This window comes from Polistes dominula, unplaced genomic scaffold, assembly GCF_049000335.1.
Source record: "Polistes dominula isolate Pdom_NZ unplaced genomic scaffold, Pdom_raw_medaka contig_16, whole genome shotgun sequence".
In the NCBI taxonomy this organism is placed as follows: Eukaryota; Metazoa; Arthropoda; class Insecta; order Hymenoptera; family Vespidae; genus Polistes; species Polistes dominula.
In genome coordinates, this window is record NW_028301040.1 from 3,699,163 (window position 1) to 3,716,908 (window position 17,746).

Sequence of the window (17,746 nt, forward strand, 5' to 3'; positions counted from 1 at the left end):
GAACTAATACATATACAATTCTTATAAATAACAATTTCTTATTTCTTTTTTTTTGTTGGTTTTTTTTTTATTTTTAATTATTATTAATTCGTTTTTTTGTTTCGCTTATTTTTCTCTGTCCTATGTTGTGTGTGTGTGTGTGTGTGTCTCTCTCTCTCTTTACTTAATTATTATTGGGTTCTTTTTTGTTGTTGTTTCTATTTATATAATCTACAGATAAAAATTAATAAAAAGAAAACGAGAGAGATACAAAAAGAGAGAAAGAAAGGAATAATACAGGGTGAGCTAAATGTTTTTTTTATATGAGTCTCAAAAATTCCTAATTGATTTCTAAAATTAATGAATTTTTATCTAAAGTTCTCAGACATCTAATTAAACTTCCAATTGTTCAATCTAATTTTGCAATTTTTATAATATACTTAAACAAACATTATTCCAAAAAATCTTGGGAATAAAAAAATGATTGATTTTATTAATAATTTAAGTTCAACTTGAAAATAAACATTTAGCTCACCTATCGAAAATAAATATCTAACAATAAGTACAACAAGCACGGTTGAATAAATCGGCATGACAAGTGTCAATACTTGTTCATTTTTATTTTATTCTTTTTCATTTTTTTTTTTTTTTTTTTAATATTAAATTAAAACAAATTCTTCAAAATTCTACAGTGCTCTTCGTAAATTAATTAATTAATAACAAAACAAAAAATAAAAGAAGTAGAAGAAGGGAAAAGATTAATCTGTAAATTTTGATCGAATCATAGATCAAAAGAGAAAACAATTAGAAAAAAAAATATTTCATATAATAAGAAGTTTGAAATAAAAATTGATTTAAAAATTGATCAACAATCGGTGGATTTAAATTTGACATAGGATAGAATTCGTGGTCTGCCAAGATAACATTTCTTCTCGTCTCGGGCAAATCGACTCGGATTTCATGGTTTATTTGAAGAACGTCCGTGTACACGAAGTAGAACGTGCTCGTGACACGGTGTATAATAAACCACAGGCCTTTGTACCAACCATAACTTGGTTTATACAATTCGCGAGCCTAACATTCGCACATACATATATATTTATATATTATTTAAATATATTAATAATTATTAATATATTAATATATTAATATATAATAATATTAATAATTATTAATATATATTAGTATTGTTATTATTATCATTAATAATATTATTATTAATTATTTTTAACTATTACTATTACTATTACTATTACTATTATTATTATTATTATTATTATTATTATAATTATTATTATTACATTTAGATCGGCTGTAGCAAACAAAAATACACGCACTGCACACATGTGTATGTACTTGTACGTGTATTTTATACTCATACGCACATGATCAACAGCTTCGGCTGTTTGTTTAGCATGAAATTCTTCGCTTTGGAATGGCCGGCTGTCATGGAATGATGTCATGGAGTATGTCAATTTCTTACTTTAATCCCCGTTCGTTCCCTTTTTCCACGCAGAGACAAACGTAAACACCACCCCTCATCCCCCCGAACAATTATTTTACTAAGCGCTCTAACTTTTTTTATCTCTTACGTCAAATATTCAATAAAACGAAAAATATAAGAACGAATTTTGATCAAAGAGTTCGCTAATACTGTCATTGTTTTATTTATTATTGTATTGTTATTTGTATTTCGAACGATTGAAAATTAAAAAGCATAAACAAAAAATATTTCTTTATTTCTGTCTTTCAAAAATACTTCGAACCTCTGACCTTGAGTTCATTTATTTAAAGAGAATAAAAGAGATATATATATATATATATTTATAATGTTATTATACTTGGGACGATATAAAACTAATATTTTTTTGAAGAAAATAATAATTCGATAATAAACTTCCTCTCTGAATGAATTAGATTCGTCGAGAAAGAGAAACAGAAATGATTTAATTTAAGAATAAACGAAATTTGTAAAGCAAATGTTAAAAAGAAACGTGTGTGTGTTTTTTTAAACAATAAAGATATTTAAAAGTCTATAAATAATTAGATCTATCAAAGTTATATCGAAGATACGTAGCATAAGGATGAGCCATTTGCATCGAATGATGTTGGGAATTGTGTGCTGGTGTTATGTGACCAACAGGTGGCAACGGTGGCTGCAATTCGTGATACCTGACCATCTCTTGGGTTCTGTCTTCCCAAAAGATTTCGTTTATTGGGTGTTCGTTACAGTGACGTTGGTTTGGCCTTTCGGTTTCTTCCTCGTATCTGTGAAACATATCGTTGGACGAACTCAAACACACATGCATGTGCATCCATGCACGCATCATACACGTTTGGGATAATCAAATAATTTTCCTGAACTATCCATTGATCGTATTTTTATAATAAAATATTAAATGTAGAAATTAATTTGATTGTGTGAATTTAATATTAATTTATTAAATCTAAAATTGTGTTTTATTTCTAACTCAAAATAATCCGAATTTATATTTAATAGTTTAATAAATACTAGATTTGTTGTTAGGTTTGTTTGCTTTGTTTTTACTTTGTTCTAAAAAGCATCGAATTAATTATTGAGTTAATATTTTTTATAGAATTGAGTAAATAATACTAAATTTATTTATGCTATGTCCTTTACGATATATGAAGGTATTTATTCTTACCTGTTAAGTATCCACTGATTCGTAGTAGTCGGTGGAGCAGGTGGATATTGAACCGGTGCCACTTGAGGTGGCAGATACTGGTCCAACTCGTTACTCTCGACCTCGCACTCTTGAAGATTGAGAGGAAGATTCAAACCAATACCACCTAAACTTCCAAGACCGTTCAATTGATTCTCCTCGACTGGTAGACCATCTCCTACTTCGATGTATCGAAAATCAACCCCGGGTTGTTGTTGTTGAGGTGATTCGACTGACGTAGTAGTTGTGTTTACCAATTCTTGATGATAAAACGTATTGTTCTGTTGTTGTTGATTACCCCCCTATTTTTATTAAACACAAATGAAGATGTTGTTGTTTTTTTATTTTCGTTTAATCAAGAAAAATGTGAATGTTTGCGATAGTCATCAGTGTTGGTTAGATTTTTCAAATGTTTATTAATTAAATGTGTTACCTGATTAGCATAATGTTGACTCCTAGGTGTAGCAGGTGGTGTTAATGGTGACAATCCTTGATTAGGTGTCGTAGATGGGGACGAATTAACTGCACTCTGGGGTGAACTTGGTCCTTGTACTCCTCTAGGACTCATGTCCTCTTGTTTCAAGGACCTCCGAACGATATAAGTTACATGAGTTCTACTTCTCGTTGGTGAACTCTCTCGGCCTGATGATCCATTTGGTTTTCGTCGTCTCGGTTGATACTTGTAATCCGGATGTTCACGTTTGTGTATCACTCGAAGACGATCGGCTTCTTCGATGAATGGTTTCTTATCGCTATCGGGAAGATTTCTGAAAAATATTTCAACAAATATTCTATTTTTTTTTTCATTTTTCGATTTCAACTTTAATTTTTGTTCGAATTAAAGATTCCATTTTTTTTTTTAAAGAAAATATTTCTCGTCATTTTAAGATTTTAATTAAATCAAGGAATTTAAATAAAATTTTGTAAATCCAAGTCGACAATTTATTTTTTAAATAATCATTGTAATTTAAGATTTAATCTGAAATAATCCAAATTTGTTATAAATAAAAAATAAAAGATTGAATATATTACGAGTACTTTTTTTCAAACTTTAAAAATGAAATACAAAAATCAGAAAAATTATAAAAGAACAATAATTAATAATAAAAAAGATTAAAAATATATTCAAACAAGAAGCAAAACGTTTGATGATTTCAATAGTAAGCTGTCGTCGGATTAACATGATTCACGTCTGACGCATGCACTGCATATTTTCTTGTGTGAAAGTCAGTTAATGGTGTTGGGGTGTGTATGTTGTGGGGATGGGTGGGGGTCAGAGGCTAAGGTGGTCGAATAAAATCTCGAACGTTTCTATCAACATCGAAACGATTCTCTCATTCTTTCTAAAGGAAGAGTGAAGAGAAGGTGCGATGGTTGCATCTGGTTAGTGTTCCTGCTATGGCGTTAAATCTCGAGGAGTTTAAGCTCGTAAAGAACACGCGAAAGCATAATCATGGTGTATACTCGAGTAAAAGAGAGAGAGAGAGAGAAAGAGAGAGAGGAACGTTTTGTGTTTACGTTCCCACTGGGCTCTTCTAAAAAGACCCCTAAAGAACGATAAGGTTTTCCGGTATAATAGCGTCTTGAAATATGTTCTGAACAATTTAGAAAAATATAAAAAGTAACTTTAGATAGTTAGTGATTGATATTTATTAAGATTGATATTATATATTATTAAATAGATATTTTAATATGTATATGTTTTATATTTTTAAAGAAGATTTTCATAAATTTATGGAACACTAATGCAATTATTGTGTATTATGCACCAATATAATACTATTATATTAATACTATTAATACTATATAATATATAAGTATTAATATAAGTATTAATATAGTATTATATTTTATATTTATATATAATTTAAAAGTATTAATACCTATATTATATTTAATATATTTATTATAATATAGGTATTAATACTATATTATTTATTATTATTATTGTTATTATATATTATTATTATATTAATATATTATATATAAGAATATTATTAATATATTATTATTACTTATATTAATACTATTTTTTATTGACTTATTTATATTTTATAAAATATATGATATTTATTTATACGATTATTGATCAAATAAATAACAGATTTAATTGTTTAATCAATGACAAATTTCATTATTATTTGGTCAAACTTGTTACAGTAGTTAAAATATAAAATATAAAATATATTATATGTTATATATATATATATTAATAAAATATTTTTATATTTTTGTATTTATTAAATTACTATTAAACTTGATTACATCTTAATATTATAATCAATCACAGATCTAATTTTAATTTGAACTTTTTCGCATATCTACAAATATATTAACATGGTTTGGAATTTAACTCTCGTCGGGATTTCTAATGAATTCCAAGAAGATCAAATCTAACTTCAATTACTCTTGTACCTCTTTCTCTCTTTTTCTCTTTCCATTTCTCTCTTTCTTTATCTTGATAAAAGAAAGAGATGGAAATCAGAATGAGAAGAGTATTTCTTCGAAGGGGTTAAGAATTCAAAACTAAATTGAGACATTGCTTAGATCATTATCAATCTTATCATTCTTACAATCGTTTCAAGTTTTGTTTCTCTCTCTCTCTCTCTCTCTCTCTCTCTCTCTCTCTTTCTTTTTCGAAGTACCGATAATAATATACTTCGTGTATCTGTCCTACGAAATTTAAATCCCACGTCTCGTAGTAAAGCTCTTGACCAGCTTGAAACGTGCACATTAAAAGCCACGTTTTGCATCCTCGAGTTTAACGGATATATGTTTTGTCATGTCTTTATAAAAGAAAGAATAAGAAAGAGAAAAAGAGAGAAAGAGAGAGAGAGAGAGAGAGAGAGAGAATAGCATCTGGTCAATGGACTCTGTCTCGGTTGACGTTTTTTTCTACCCTTTCCCCTTTTTTTTCTTTTTCTTAACCTACCAACCAACGGATAAGCTTCTCTTCGCAAGCTTCTTTTTCAAACACCAGATGCAATCCAGGATCAGCCAATTAGATTTACTATACACTTCTTGACTTTCTTATCAATGAGAAAATGTTCTTCTTACAATTACAATCGAATTGAATTATTTTAAAAATCACGTGAGATATCCCTATCATTGTCTATTATCACAAACATTAGCTAATAATTTATTTATTCAATTATATAATATTTAATTTTTTTTGTTTTATTAATAATAATCAAATTATTAATATAGATATAATAAATATTAATTTTATATTAATAATATATTATATTAATTTATAAATTTATTATAAATATTATAATATTTTTAATATATAAATATAATAAATATTAATTTATAATATTAATAATAATAAAATTATTAATATAAATATAATAAAAAAATATGAATTTTATATTAATAATAATAATTTATATTATTTATAATTATATAATTGTTAAAAAATAATAATAAATTTAAAAATAAAATAAATAAGCGCAAACAAATTTCGATTACGTTCGATTTAAATAAAAATGGTATCCTTTGAATTTTATATTATCTCTTTTTTTTTTTTTTTATTATTATTTTTCTATTTGATTTTGTATTTCGCGAACGTATAGTAGTATACACGATAAAAAAGCAAATAATACACGAATGTGTATGTGTATTATGTGTATATCCAGGTGTATAGGCTATAAGTGACAGAAATAAATCTCTATCATCATCTCCTTTAACTTTTCGTCCCAAAGACTCTAGTCTCCTTTCCTAAGGTATCTCTCTCACCCCAGTGAAGATATTAGAAGGCGTGTTTGCCCCTTCTCCCCCAACCCCCGACAAAAAGAAAACAGATATCACAGTTCATCCTTGGCGCGTGCTAGCAGCTGCTGGCCCGGTTCCTGTGCTTGAGATAAAAGCCTACCTACCACCACCATTACACAACTATCATCTCATCACAATACGTTCCTTGTCCCTTTTGTCAGGTGAATTTTTCCGAACCTGCCCTTTCTTTTTTTTTGCTATTTTTTCTCTTCTCTTTTTTACATCCCCCTCTATTTTATTCGTTTTTTTTTTTTTTTTTTGTACAAATACTATTTTACGCGAACAGGTTTAAATTCGTTCGTTTTTATTCACCGGAAATAGCACTGATAATACATTTTTATTTTTTATTAATAATATATATATATATATATATATATATATATATATATATGTATATATATATGTATATATAATATTTTGTATTTTTAATAGTATTTTTAATAGTAATGAAGTATTGTAGAAAGTATACTCGTACTAATTGAAATCTCGGAAAAATATTAAAATTGGTTTAATTTAAATATTGAAGTTCATATCAATTAGATATTTAGGTATAATTATGTTTAAAAAAATATTAATTAAGTAATTAAAGTGTAAAGGGTTTATTTTGTAATTTGATATAGATAATAACCTTACAGAAATTATTTTTTAAGTAATATAAATCTATGAAAGATCGTAAGATCAATTTAATTCAAATTGTACTATAATTTAAGATTGGAGTTTATTTTTATATCAACTTCTTATTATATTAAGTGTAAACAAATTTTTTGATCAATCTAAGAACCTTTTAATCCATTTAGAAATTTTTATTTAACCCTGTGATGTTTAACCAGATTGAAAGTTCACTGACAGACTCTCCAAATAATCTACATAGACGGTAGGAAGTGTTAATTGACGTTAGGTCCATTTCAAAGGTGCTAAATAATTACTTTTTAAGAGGTTAAAAAAAAACTAAAACTCTCTGATAATTTTACACAACCTCCTCTACCCCCTTTCCTAACCCTCTGCTCTTTTATTTCTTTTTATTATCTGTTTAATTTAATAATTCTTTTAATTATCATCAAAAATTCTTATTCAAATGATGATAACTAATATAAGTTTCAATATATAATATTTTATTATATTTATTTTTAAAATAATAATTAATTATAGAATAGTATTTTATATAATATGAATATATAAATATGTTTTATATAATTATAAATATATTATGAAATATATATATATATATAGAATTTTATATACATTTTAAATACATATATTTTTTATATATATTTTATATATTTCTATTTATTTTTAATATAATATTTTATTATATTATATTTTATTATTATATTTATATATAAAATATTTTAATGTAACAACTTCTGTATGAATAATTTCCCATGACAATTTTTATGTGAAACAATTTCATTTGACGATTATATATATATATATATATGTATATAAAATATTTGTATAAAATATAAAATAATCGAAAGTTGAAACCCAATTGTATGACAATTTCTTTGATAGTAATCCTTTCGCGATTATTCGTTCCACTTTCGAAACAAGTATGGCAAATGTATCATTGGGAAATCGATCGGCAATCGAATCGGATCGGATCGGATCGATCGATCGAACGATGGATCGCGATCGAGTCGGTATATAATAAAATGATTCTCTATGGGGGGTCTTGTCGGCAGGTCCTCTGATGATCTCTTGTAAGACTCACTGGGGGCCCCTCGTTAGTCCCAACCAGGAAATGGAATCGTCATCGAGAGTCATTCTTATGCTTTTGATTTTACTTATTTTCAAACACGTACACTTTTATTTATGATTTTTGTTAATTTCATACTTTCATATTTTAATTAATGGATAAAAGAAAAAAAGAAAAATAGGCAAACATTTGTTTCCATGTTTTTTTTTTTTCAATAAAATCATTTTTGTTCATTGATTTAATATACTTTTTTAAATCGATTTCTACTACTTTGGAGCTTGAAAATTTCCTTTTTTTTTTTTTTGACCAAATATTTTTATAAGTCTCGAAGGATATATATTATAATCAATTACGATAGATGTTTTTTTAAGTATTTAGATTGTGAAATAGACCAGTGTCGATTACTTTCGTCACTCGTGAAACCCAGTACGATTCACATTGGTTGTTTTAGAGTAACAGGAACACTTGTAACTAACCACGTGTAGGCTTGGCGCCACGTGGTAAGAACGTGTTTAAAATATATATACATATATATATACGCATATAGATATTTTTTAAACCATATCTAAATATAATATATATACATGCATTCCTATCAGTAAAAAGAAATAAAATAAAATAAAGAAAACAAAAAATATAGCTCGAGAGAAAAGAGAAAATATTCTTTTAAAAATAAGACATGCAAAACAAATTTAAAAATCGTCACGTTTCATTAATTAATTATTGCAATTGAATATAAAAAAAAAAATAAAAAAATAAAAAAAAATAAAATTGATACATGTGGCTATTTAACGGGATAGAAAAAGAAAAAAAAAGACGAATTTGTTTGAAGGATACGATAAAAAAAAAAAAAAAGAAAAAAAAAGAAAAAGTAGAAAAAGAAGATGAAAAAAAGATTCTTCCTTTATCGTTTTCACATTTTCAACGAAGTAAAACACTCTTGCTAACGTAAAAGATCATGAAAGACGATTCTTCTCTTTCTACATGGCCGGCTGCTCGCAGCTTGCCAAGTTCGCATCTGTGAGAATCGTTCTTATCTGATCAAGAATGGAAAGGCAGCCGATTGAAGACACGTGGTGCTGATTAATTTTATCGGAACGGTGCCTTTCCGACGAGCCGCGAGACGCAAATTCTTTCCAAAGGCACGATACATATTATACACACATATATACATACATACGTACGTACATACATACGTGATCGAATTATAAGAAATTCAATCTAATTTACTCCTCACAAATATCTCGAATCATTTTCAGTAAAATATCATAATATATTATAATATTCCTTTATTTATACTAAAAATATTATATTAATTTAAAAAAAAAAAAAAAACAATTACACTCTCACCCTTACCTTTAAGTTTTATGTGGTTATTGTTTTTTAATTTTTTTTTTTTATATTCCGTTTCATCGTTGGAATTTAAAATCGTACGAATTTCACCGATTATTTCTTAAAATACGATGTTTATTAAGTTAATAATATTATATATAATATTATTATTATTATTTATAAATTTATTTTATTATAATATATTGTTGTATAATCTTATATTATAAAAATAATATTAAAAAATTGTATAATATATTATAGTAATTTTAAAATAAATATTATAATATCTATTATAATATATTATTATTATATATAATATTAATAATATTATATATAAAAGTTTTAATATTTTATATCGATATTAAACAAAATTTTATTTTTGAATAACATTTTGTTATCCCTAAAAGATCTTTTTTTTTAGAATTAATTTAACTAATTTCAAATTTAACGTTGGATAATAATATAGTATATGATACTATTTAATTTTGTATTATTATTATTATTTAAAAAAGAAAATAAAATTGAATAATATTCGAATGAAACTCACCGCCATAATTGTCCTAAATATTTCGACAGTTCGGCATTGTGAAGTTGTGGATGTTGGTCAGCTAGTTTCCGTCTAGCAGCCTGTGCCCATACCATAAAAGCGTTCATGGGTCTTTTAACGTGTGCCCTCCTTTTGTCACCGGGGCCCCTGCAATTTGTAGACATTATCTTCATTGGAAACAATTTTGTTCTCTTTTATTTATATATTATTTATCCAATCCAATATGTCTTCCAATTCTTAGATTAATTTCAAAAAATTTTCAACAAATGAAAAGATTCAAAAAAAAAAAAATATAATCGAGATAATTATCGGACTCTTGTTATATAAATAGTTAAAAAAAAAAAAAAAAAAGAACAAAAGAGGGATGAGAATGAAGAAAAAGAAAAGGAAGAATAAAAAGAAGAAGAAGAAGAAAAAAAGAAGAAGAAGAAGAATGGTCGAGTTCCGCTAGATAATCCGCTGACTTGCAGAAGGAAATAAACGGTGGTTAGGGGATGCGTGTGGGTTATTAAGGATTAGAATTTTAACCCTACCCCTACCCCCGTTTTTCGACGTTTCTTCCGATCTACCGAACGAGCATATAGTCCTCTAAGGTCGGCCTTAAAATAACACTGCCGATGTTAAAACGTGTGACGGCTTTCGAATGGACGTATCCCTTTCTTTCCAAGAAGATGACTTCATAAAACTTTAACCCTGGGTTCTGAACGAGAACGTGACGGACGTGATTGCTGCCACCTCCCTCTCACTCCCTCTCACTCTCTCTCTCTCTCTCTCTCAATTTCTTTCGTACGTTTTATTTATTTGATTCATTTAAATTTATCTTTATCGTAAACCAGTTTCTATTTTTTATTTTCTTATAAACAACGAAATATAATAAAAGCGTTTGATGCAGTTTTATTAAATTTATATTTTATATTATTAATTACATTTATAATATTTAATTATATTATTAAATATAATTATAATATATTATACTTTATATTATTAATAATAAATATATTTTATATTAAATATTATTATATTATATTAAATTATATATAAATAATATAATTATAATAAATTATATAATTAAAATATTATATAATATATTATTTTTAAATATATTAATTGAAATATACATTATATATAAATAATTATAATTATATATAATAAATATAATTACTATTATATTAAATATTAATATATTTATATTTTAATAAATTTATTTAATAATATTTTTGTATATAGTTATACTTTAATTAACAAATAAATGAAAAAATACTATAGTAAATGTATTTCTATGATTTATTTCTCTATTCAAATAAATTCATATAAATTAATTAACTCTGACCAACAATTATTATCATAATAATTATTATTACATACGACCAATCGAATTTAATAAAATAAAAAAATAAAAAGTTTAATCGATCGATTCGAGAAAAGACAAAAGACAAGATAGTTTGATAACAAAAAAAAACCAAAAATTTGGTAATTCGGAAAACAAAAAGAAAAAGGAAAGGAAAAAAAGGGAGTCTCGTAGATTTTCGGGCTCTTTGAAATAAGAGGGGCGTTAAATCCGTGTGTAAACCAAAAGAGCCGTTTGTAATTAGCGTGGGTTCACTAACAAGGCGGTTTTCACGGCGATGCTTCGTCGCAACTGTGAGCGCACGCCATAACGCACCTTCCTTGTTGTTTACCTAGATACGCAAAAAATCTTTCAAGTCTTTACACCTCGTTTACATCGACTTACAACTCACATTACTACTACTACTACTACTACTACTACTACTAATGTTTTAGTAACCTAACGTTTTAACCTTTAAATTCATAAACGTGACACGACTCTTAACACGCTTTTTATTTATTTTATCCAAAAAAAAAAACAAAACAAAAAAAAACAAACAAATTGTTGCAGTTATTATTACAAATAATTCTAATTGATATAATTAATTCGTAATATAAATAAATTTATAATATAATATCTAATTGAAATATAGAAAACTGTTTTGTTTCGTTTGTTAGAAACTTTTGACATACTACAACCCTTGTATAATAAAATATGTATTTTGTTTTATTAACAATTATTATAATTGGAATTTATTACTATATATAATATAATATATAATAATTATATATAATAATAATATTATTAATTATATTATAAAATAATATAATGTTATATATAATATATTAATATATAATTAATTTCTATAATTATATAATTAATTTAATTTATTTAATTTATATTAATTATAATTACAAAATTATGTATAATAATAATAATATTAATATATATTAATTTTATTTTAAATTTAAAATCTAATAAAAAATACTAATAGAATTTATTAAAACATATATGTTATGTAACCCTTTTACAAAAGATTTCCAACGAATTATAAATCCTCAAATCATTCTAATTAAATGATTCTAAATTTTTTAATAATTAAATAAGCTCATAGAAGAATTATTAAAAATTATTTTAAAATACTTTTGTTTTTTAAACCCCTGCGTGTACATTTAATAAAAAAAATTATTACAAGATTGGTTAAAGTTTAAAGATAATAATTTAAAATGTAATTGTAACAATTAATAAGATACAGAGATTGTGAATGGGATGAGTTTGTAATATTGCACTAATCGAAAAGAAATATATAAAAAAAAAAAAAAGATTCAACAAATGCAGTGTTAGATATATATTTATATTCTGTGATGTGCAACGCGTCGGGTCAGACTACAACGTGCCAGCAGAGGCTTATCGCTAACTCTCAATTATATGAGTTATCTCAGGATGTGTAAAGGGTACCGTGTTTATTTCTTCTGATAGGAGACCCGATAAAATCGACTGTTTTTTAATTCCCATGAGAGTTCTCTATGAGAATGTAACTATGTATCATACACTCTTTCTTTTTTACCGCGTATTTACACGTCAACTCATATTCAAGTTTACCTTCTACTCCATTACATTTTTATTATCGATTATTATTTTAGTATTTCTCCAACACTCTTTTTGAGATTATTCTAACTGATTTGTTTATTAAGAGATTAAAGATTTTATTTAGAAAAATATTATTTTATTATAATCCCATAAATTAAATCAGTCAATTTTGAAAGAAAACTTTTCTATTAAATATTTAGAATTACATTTTAAATTATAAAACTAGAAATATTGAATCTTTTGTATCCATTTTGTACGATAAATTTAATTATAATTATGTTATAAAAGAGAAACAGATAATTATTATATTTCAATAAGAAAATTCGAAAAACGAAATATAAAAAGAATTATTATATATATATAATAAAATACTAAATTAGTTAAATATTAGTATTTAATATTATTAATTATTATTCTAAATATTACTATTTAAATATATAGTATTAAATATTAAATACTAAATTAATATTTAAAATATAGTATATAGTAGAAATATTTAATACTAAATTAGTATTAATATAATACTAGAAATATATTAAATCTTTATATATATATAATATTATATATTATAATATTTTATATTTAATATTTCTAGTTTGATAATTTAAGTTTTATAATTTAAAACTTTATAAAAAAAAAAATAATAATTATAATACTATAATTATAATAATTTGAATAATAATATTAATTCAAATAATAAATTTGAAGACCGTAAAACGTTTAGACTACCATCCTATATAATAAATTTAATGAACCATAATGATAATGATATGATGGCAAATAAAACCAAAAAATAAATATGCATAGTAAGAAAGAAATACGAAAAAAAAAAAATAATAATAATAAAAGTACCTTCTGCCTTCTGAGCAAAAGAGTCGTAATAAACGTAATAAAATAAAGAAAAAAATCCAAAAAAAAAAAAAAAAAAGAGATTCTATTCAAGGTTCCTAATCTCGTTACCGAGAGGCAATTAGAAGACACCAGATCACCGTGCATCTTGCGTTGCGTCATTTTTCTCCTAACGTAAAGGCTATCATCGATTTTATCAAAATGAGAACGGTCACGTTAAAACAGAATCCGACGGATGCTGTGCAACCTAATTCATCTGATCGTAAAATCTTTATTTTAATTTTTTAATTTTAATTTCTTTCTTTTTTTTCTTATCCCTTTTTATCTATCGATCGAATGTTTATGAACATTTTGTAGTTTTTTTTTTTTTTGAAATTTTCATCTTCAACTTTATGTATGTGTGTGTGTGTGTGTCATACAAAAACTCCTTGAAAATAATAAAAACGTAGAGTTGAAAATCGAAGAAGAAAATGAAAACAAAGAAAATGTAGAAGAAAGAGAAGAAGGAAAAGAAAAATAAGAAAAAGAAGAAGAAGAAGAAGGCAACACGATCGGGGATTAATTAGCTAATTTCCGTTAATTGGCAAGCGAGGACATTTTTCCTATGAGTGTCGTTTCCCAGGCCGTGGAAACGGGTGCGTCATAATTGAGTTAGCGTCATGTATTTTTAAAACCATACCGCCATCTTTTCTCTAACTTCTTCGTTCTTCTACACATTTTCTTATATATTTATGTTTTTTTTCTTTTCTTTTCTTTCCATTCTTTCTTTCTGTTTCTTCTTCTTCTTCTTCTTTTTCTTCCTTCTCCTGTTTTTTATTTTTGTATTTGGTTACTTTGTTGTTTCGTTAATGCAAAAGATTTTCTCTTTCAACACTGTATTTCTTTTTGTTACATTGTAAAACTTTCTTATGAGTACATTATGTTCATAATTCATAAAAATAATAATTAACATATCTATTATTTTTCGTTATTATTTTGTTGACATAGTAATTAATATTATAATGATTTTTAAAATGTATCAAACAAAGATTATACTTGATTAAAAATAATTAAAAGGTTAGAATTAGAATTAAAGGGTTAGATTATATATATTGAAACAATTTTCATTTGACATTAGTTAAGAAAATGTATGATTATTTTTACCCCATTACATTTTAACTATATATATGTATATATAGTTAAAATAATATATTAATTATTGTAATATATATATATATTAAATAAATATTACAATAATATGCGTTAAAAATATATAAATTTAAACGTTTAATATAAATTTATTATATTAATTATTATTATTATTATATGTAAACGTTATTATATTTTATAAATTTCTACGTTTATTATAAAAAAAATAAAATAATAAGTATTAAAAAATAAACGAACTTTAACAGAACAAAAAAATATATAAAAACAAATTAAAAATACTTTTACTTTTAAGTATTACATTGAAAATCATTGCATACATCATTTTCGGTGGTCTTAATTTTTGAATTAACATACCAATAAAAATATATAAATAATACCAACACAACAAAACAAAATAATTATAAAAAACAAGCTTACTTGGTAGCAATGGGTACACGGGTCCAATCAAATCCTTGAAGAACTTTAGCGACGGCAGCATTGATTCCTTCACCACCATTGGGCCCCGTATTTTCCGTAGATTTTTTTCCATTATTATTATTATTATTATTATTGTTATTGTTATTATTATTATTAAGGTTATTATTATTATTATTATTGTTATTATTTACACTGGCATTATTAGAATGATGATGAAGATTATTATTATTATTATTATTATTATGTAAATTATTAGAATTATTCGAATTGTTTGTAGTACCGGAAGTATCACCCATTATGTCGTTCATCATTTCCTGATAAATAATTAATCAATCACCGATGAATTGTCGTACGACGAACGAACGAACGAACGAATGAACGAACTTATGAACAAAGAAAAAAAAATGGGGGGGTAGGAAAATTGTTTGTATTTAAATTATCACACATAGAATGATAATGGTCATCGTCCGGTCACACTATTCTTCTTCTTCTTCTTCTTCTTATTCTTCTTTTTCTTCTTCTGTGTTCTAACGTTTCAGAAACATCGATCTATCTCTTTCACGTTATCTCGTTTTCTCGTTGTCATCGTGTAGAAAAAAAAATAAATAAATAAACTAACTCAATGCGAATTGTTTCTCGATTATCACAATCAAATGAAATAAGACGTCACATTGATTATATTTTTTGGCTTATTTTTTTATTGTACTTTTAAGATCTTCGATGATGATAATGATGATGATGATGATGATGATGATGATGATGATGATGATGATGATCATGATGATCAATATCGATCATATATCTCGTTCATTTTAATCAAATCATAATTGTTTTTTTAATATTATTTCACTTACTAACAAATATTTTATATTTCCATCTCTGTCTCCCTGTGTTGTTATTTAATATTAGATATTAATTAAAATTTTAATTTAAATTGGACACTATGAAAAAAAGTCTCACTGCACACAGGTCCTTTTCCTTCTGTCTCTCGTCCTTGTTTTTAAAATATCCTTTTTATAGTAAACTATTGCAAACATATATATACATATGTATTCCTCTTTCTCGTAATGTCAAAGTAAAAAGTTCATATTTAACAAAAATAAACACTATTAATTAACAATAATTTTGATTATAAATTACGAGTAATATGATAAAGGAATATGATGAAGAAAAAAAACACATGCGTATGTATATGTGTCCTGTCACATAAAATAAAATTGTAAAAACAAAAAGAATGACAAACAAGGAAAAAAATCAAGGTAAGTAAAAAGCAACGAACAGAATAAAAAAAAGCAAAACAAATGATCGAATGTTGTTTTTTTACAAAACTCGCGTGATTTAGAAAATATATATATATATATGTATATATTAAAAAAAAAAAAAACAATGTTACAAAACTATATTCGCGCGGAGAATTTCTAGCTGACGGTACGATCATCAGCTCTCGAATGAGGTGGTTGCATCGCCTCGGGGCAGTTTCCAGCATGAAAAGTACTATACACGAGTGAGAGAGGACACACACACTATTCGGGGGCGGAGCCGAAGACAACGGCCTTACGGACACTTGTTGCTTCGTGATCGTTACGACCGCGTGCCAGTATGAGAAATACTAAATATAAGAATCAGAGAGAGAAATATACAGATAGAAAGATAAAAAAAGAACAAGAAAATAAGAAAGAAAGAAAGAAAAGAGAGAGAGAGAGAGAGAGAGAGAGATGTTACAGAAAGTGGAAGGGAGTTAAATAAAACTGTTGGAAGTGTTGAGCGGGTGGGGGATGGTCTTCTCAACTCCCTTCGAGTTTGCGTGGTTTTCCATCAACCAGTTTTATACAAGAAGATTTTAATATTTTATTTAATATGAATTTATCTTTTTTTTTATAATTATTGTTAATAATAATAATTTTTGATTAATTAATTATCTATAGGGAAGATCGATTATATATTTTCTTTTATTTATTTTTTTCTTTTTTATTTTTGAAAGTAAAAAAGGGGTAGATCGACAAGTGTATCGAACTTCTAAGAAAATTTGTTTTCCTATTATTTGAAATAAAATGTGAGTTTGATTAAATAATTGTTTCTACTTTTTTAAGGGCTCGAAACTTTGCAATCAAAGCAACGTGAACCAAATTTAATTAATTGTTATATATATATATATATATATATATATATATATATATATATATATATATATATATATATATCTACAAATCTATTTGGTAAAAGTTTCATAATTTAAACGTATAAGATTAATAAGATATTTAATTTATTTAATTATAAATAAAATATGGTAAATTGATTTATTATTCGAATTTCAATAATTTAACATTAAACTTTTGTATTGCCTGCAATATTAAAATAATTATATTTAATATTCAATAAATTATATAATCTAAAAATTAAAT

The 17,746-nt window shown here is 25.3% G+C and overlaps 1 protein-coding gene across 2 annotated transcripts; it reads right to left on the minus strand.

The window, feature by feature from the left end:
* Positions 1–1,120: 1,120 nt before the first annotated feature.
* LOC107064826 (transcription factor SOX-9) lies at positions 1,121–16,919 on the minus strand. Of its 2 annotated transcripts, none has more exons than XM_089174676.1 (5): positions 15,345–16,919; positions 10,013–10,141; positions 3,097–3,430; positions 2,646–2,965; positions 1,121–2,247 (listed from the first exon to the last, which is right to left on the minus strand). In XM_089174676.1, exons 1-5 carry the CDS (start codon positions 15,653–15,655, stop codon positions 2,013–2,015), a joined length of 1,329 nt encoding a protein of 442 aa, XP_089030802.1. In that variant the 5' UTR covers positions 15,656–16,919; the 3' UTR covers positions 1,121–2,012. The 2 variants fall into 2 exon arrangements, with proteins under 2 accessions (XP_089030802.1, XP_015173390.2); XM_015317904.2 differs by having other exon boundaries at positions 10,013–10,159.
* Between the last annotated feature and the right edge of the window lie 827 nt (positions 16,920–17,746).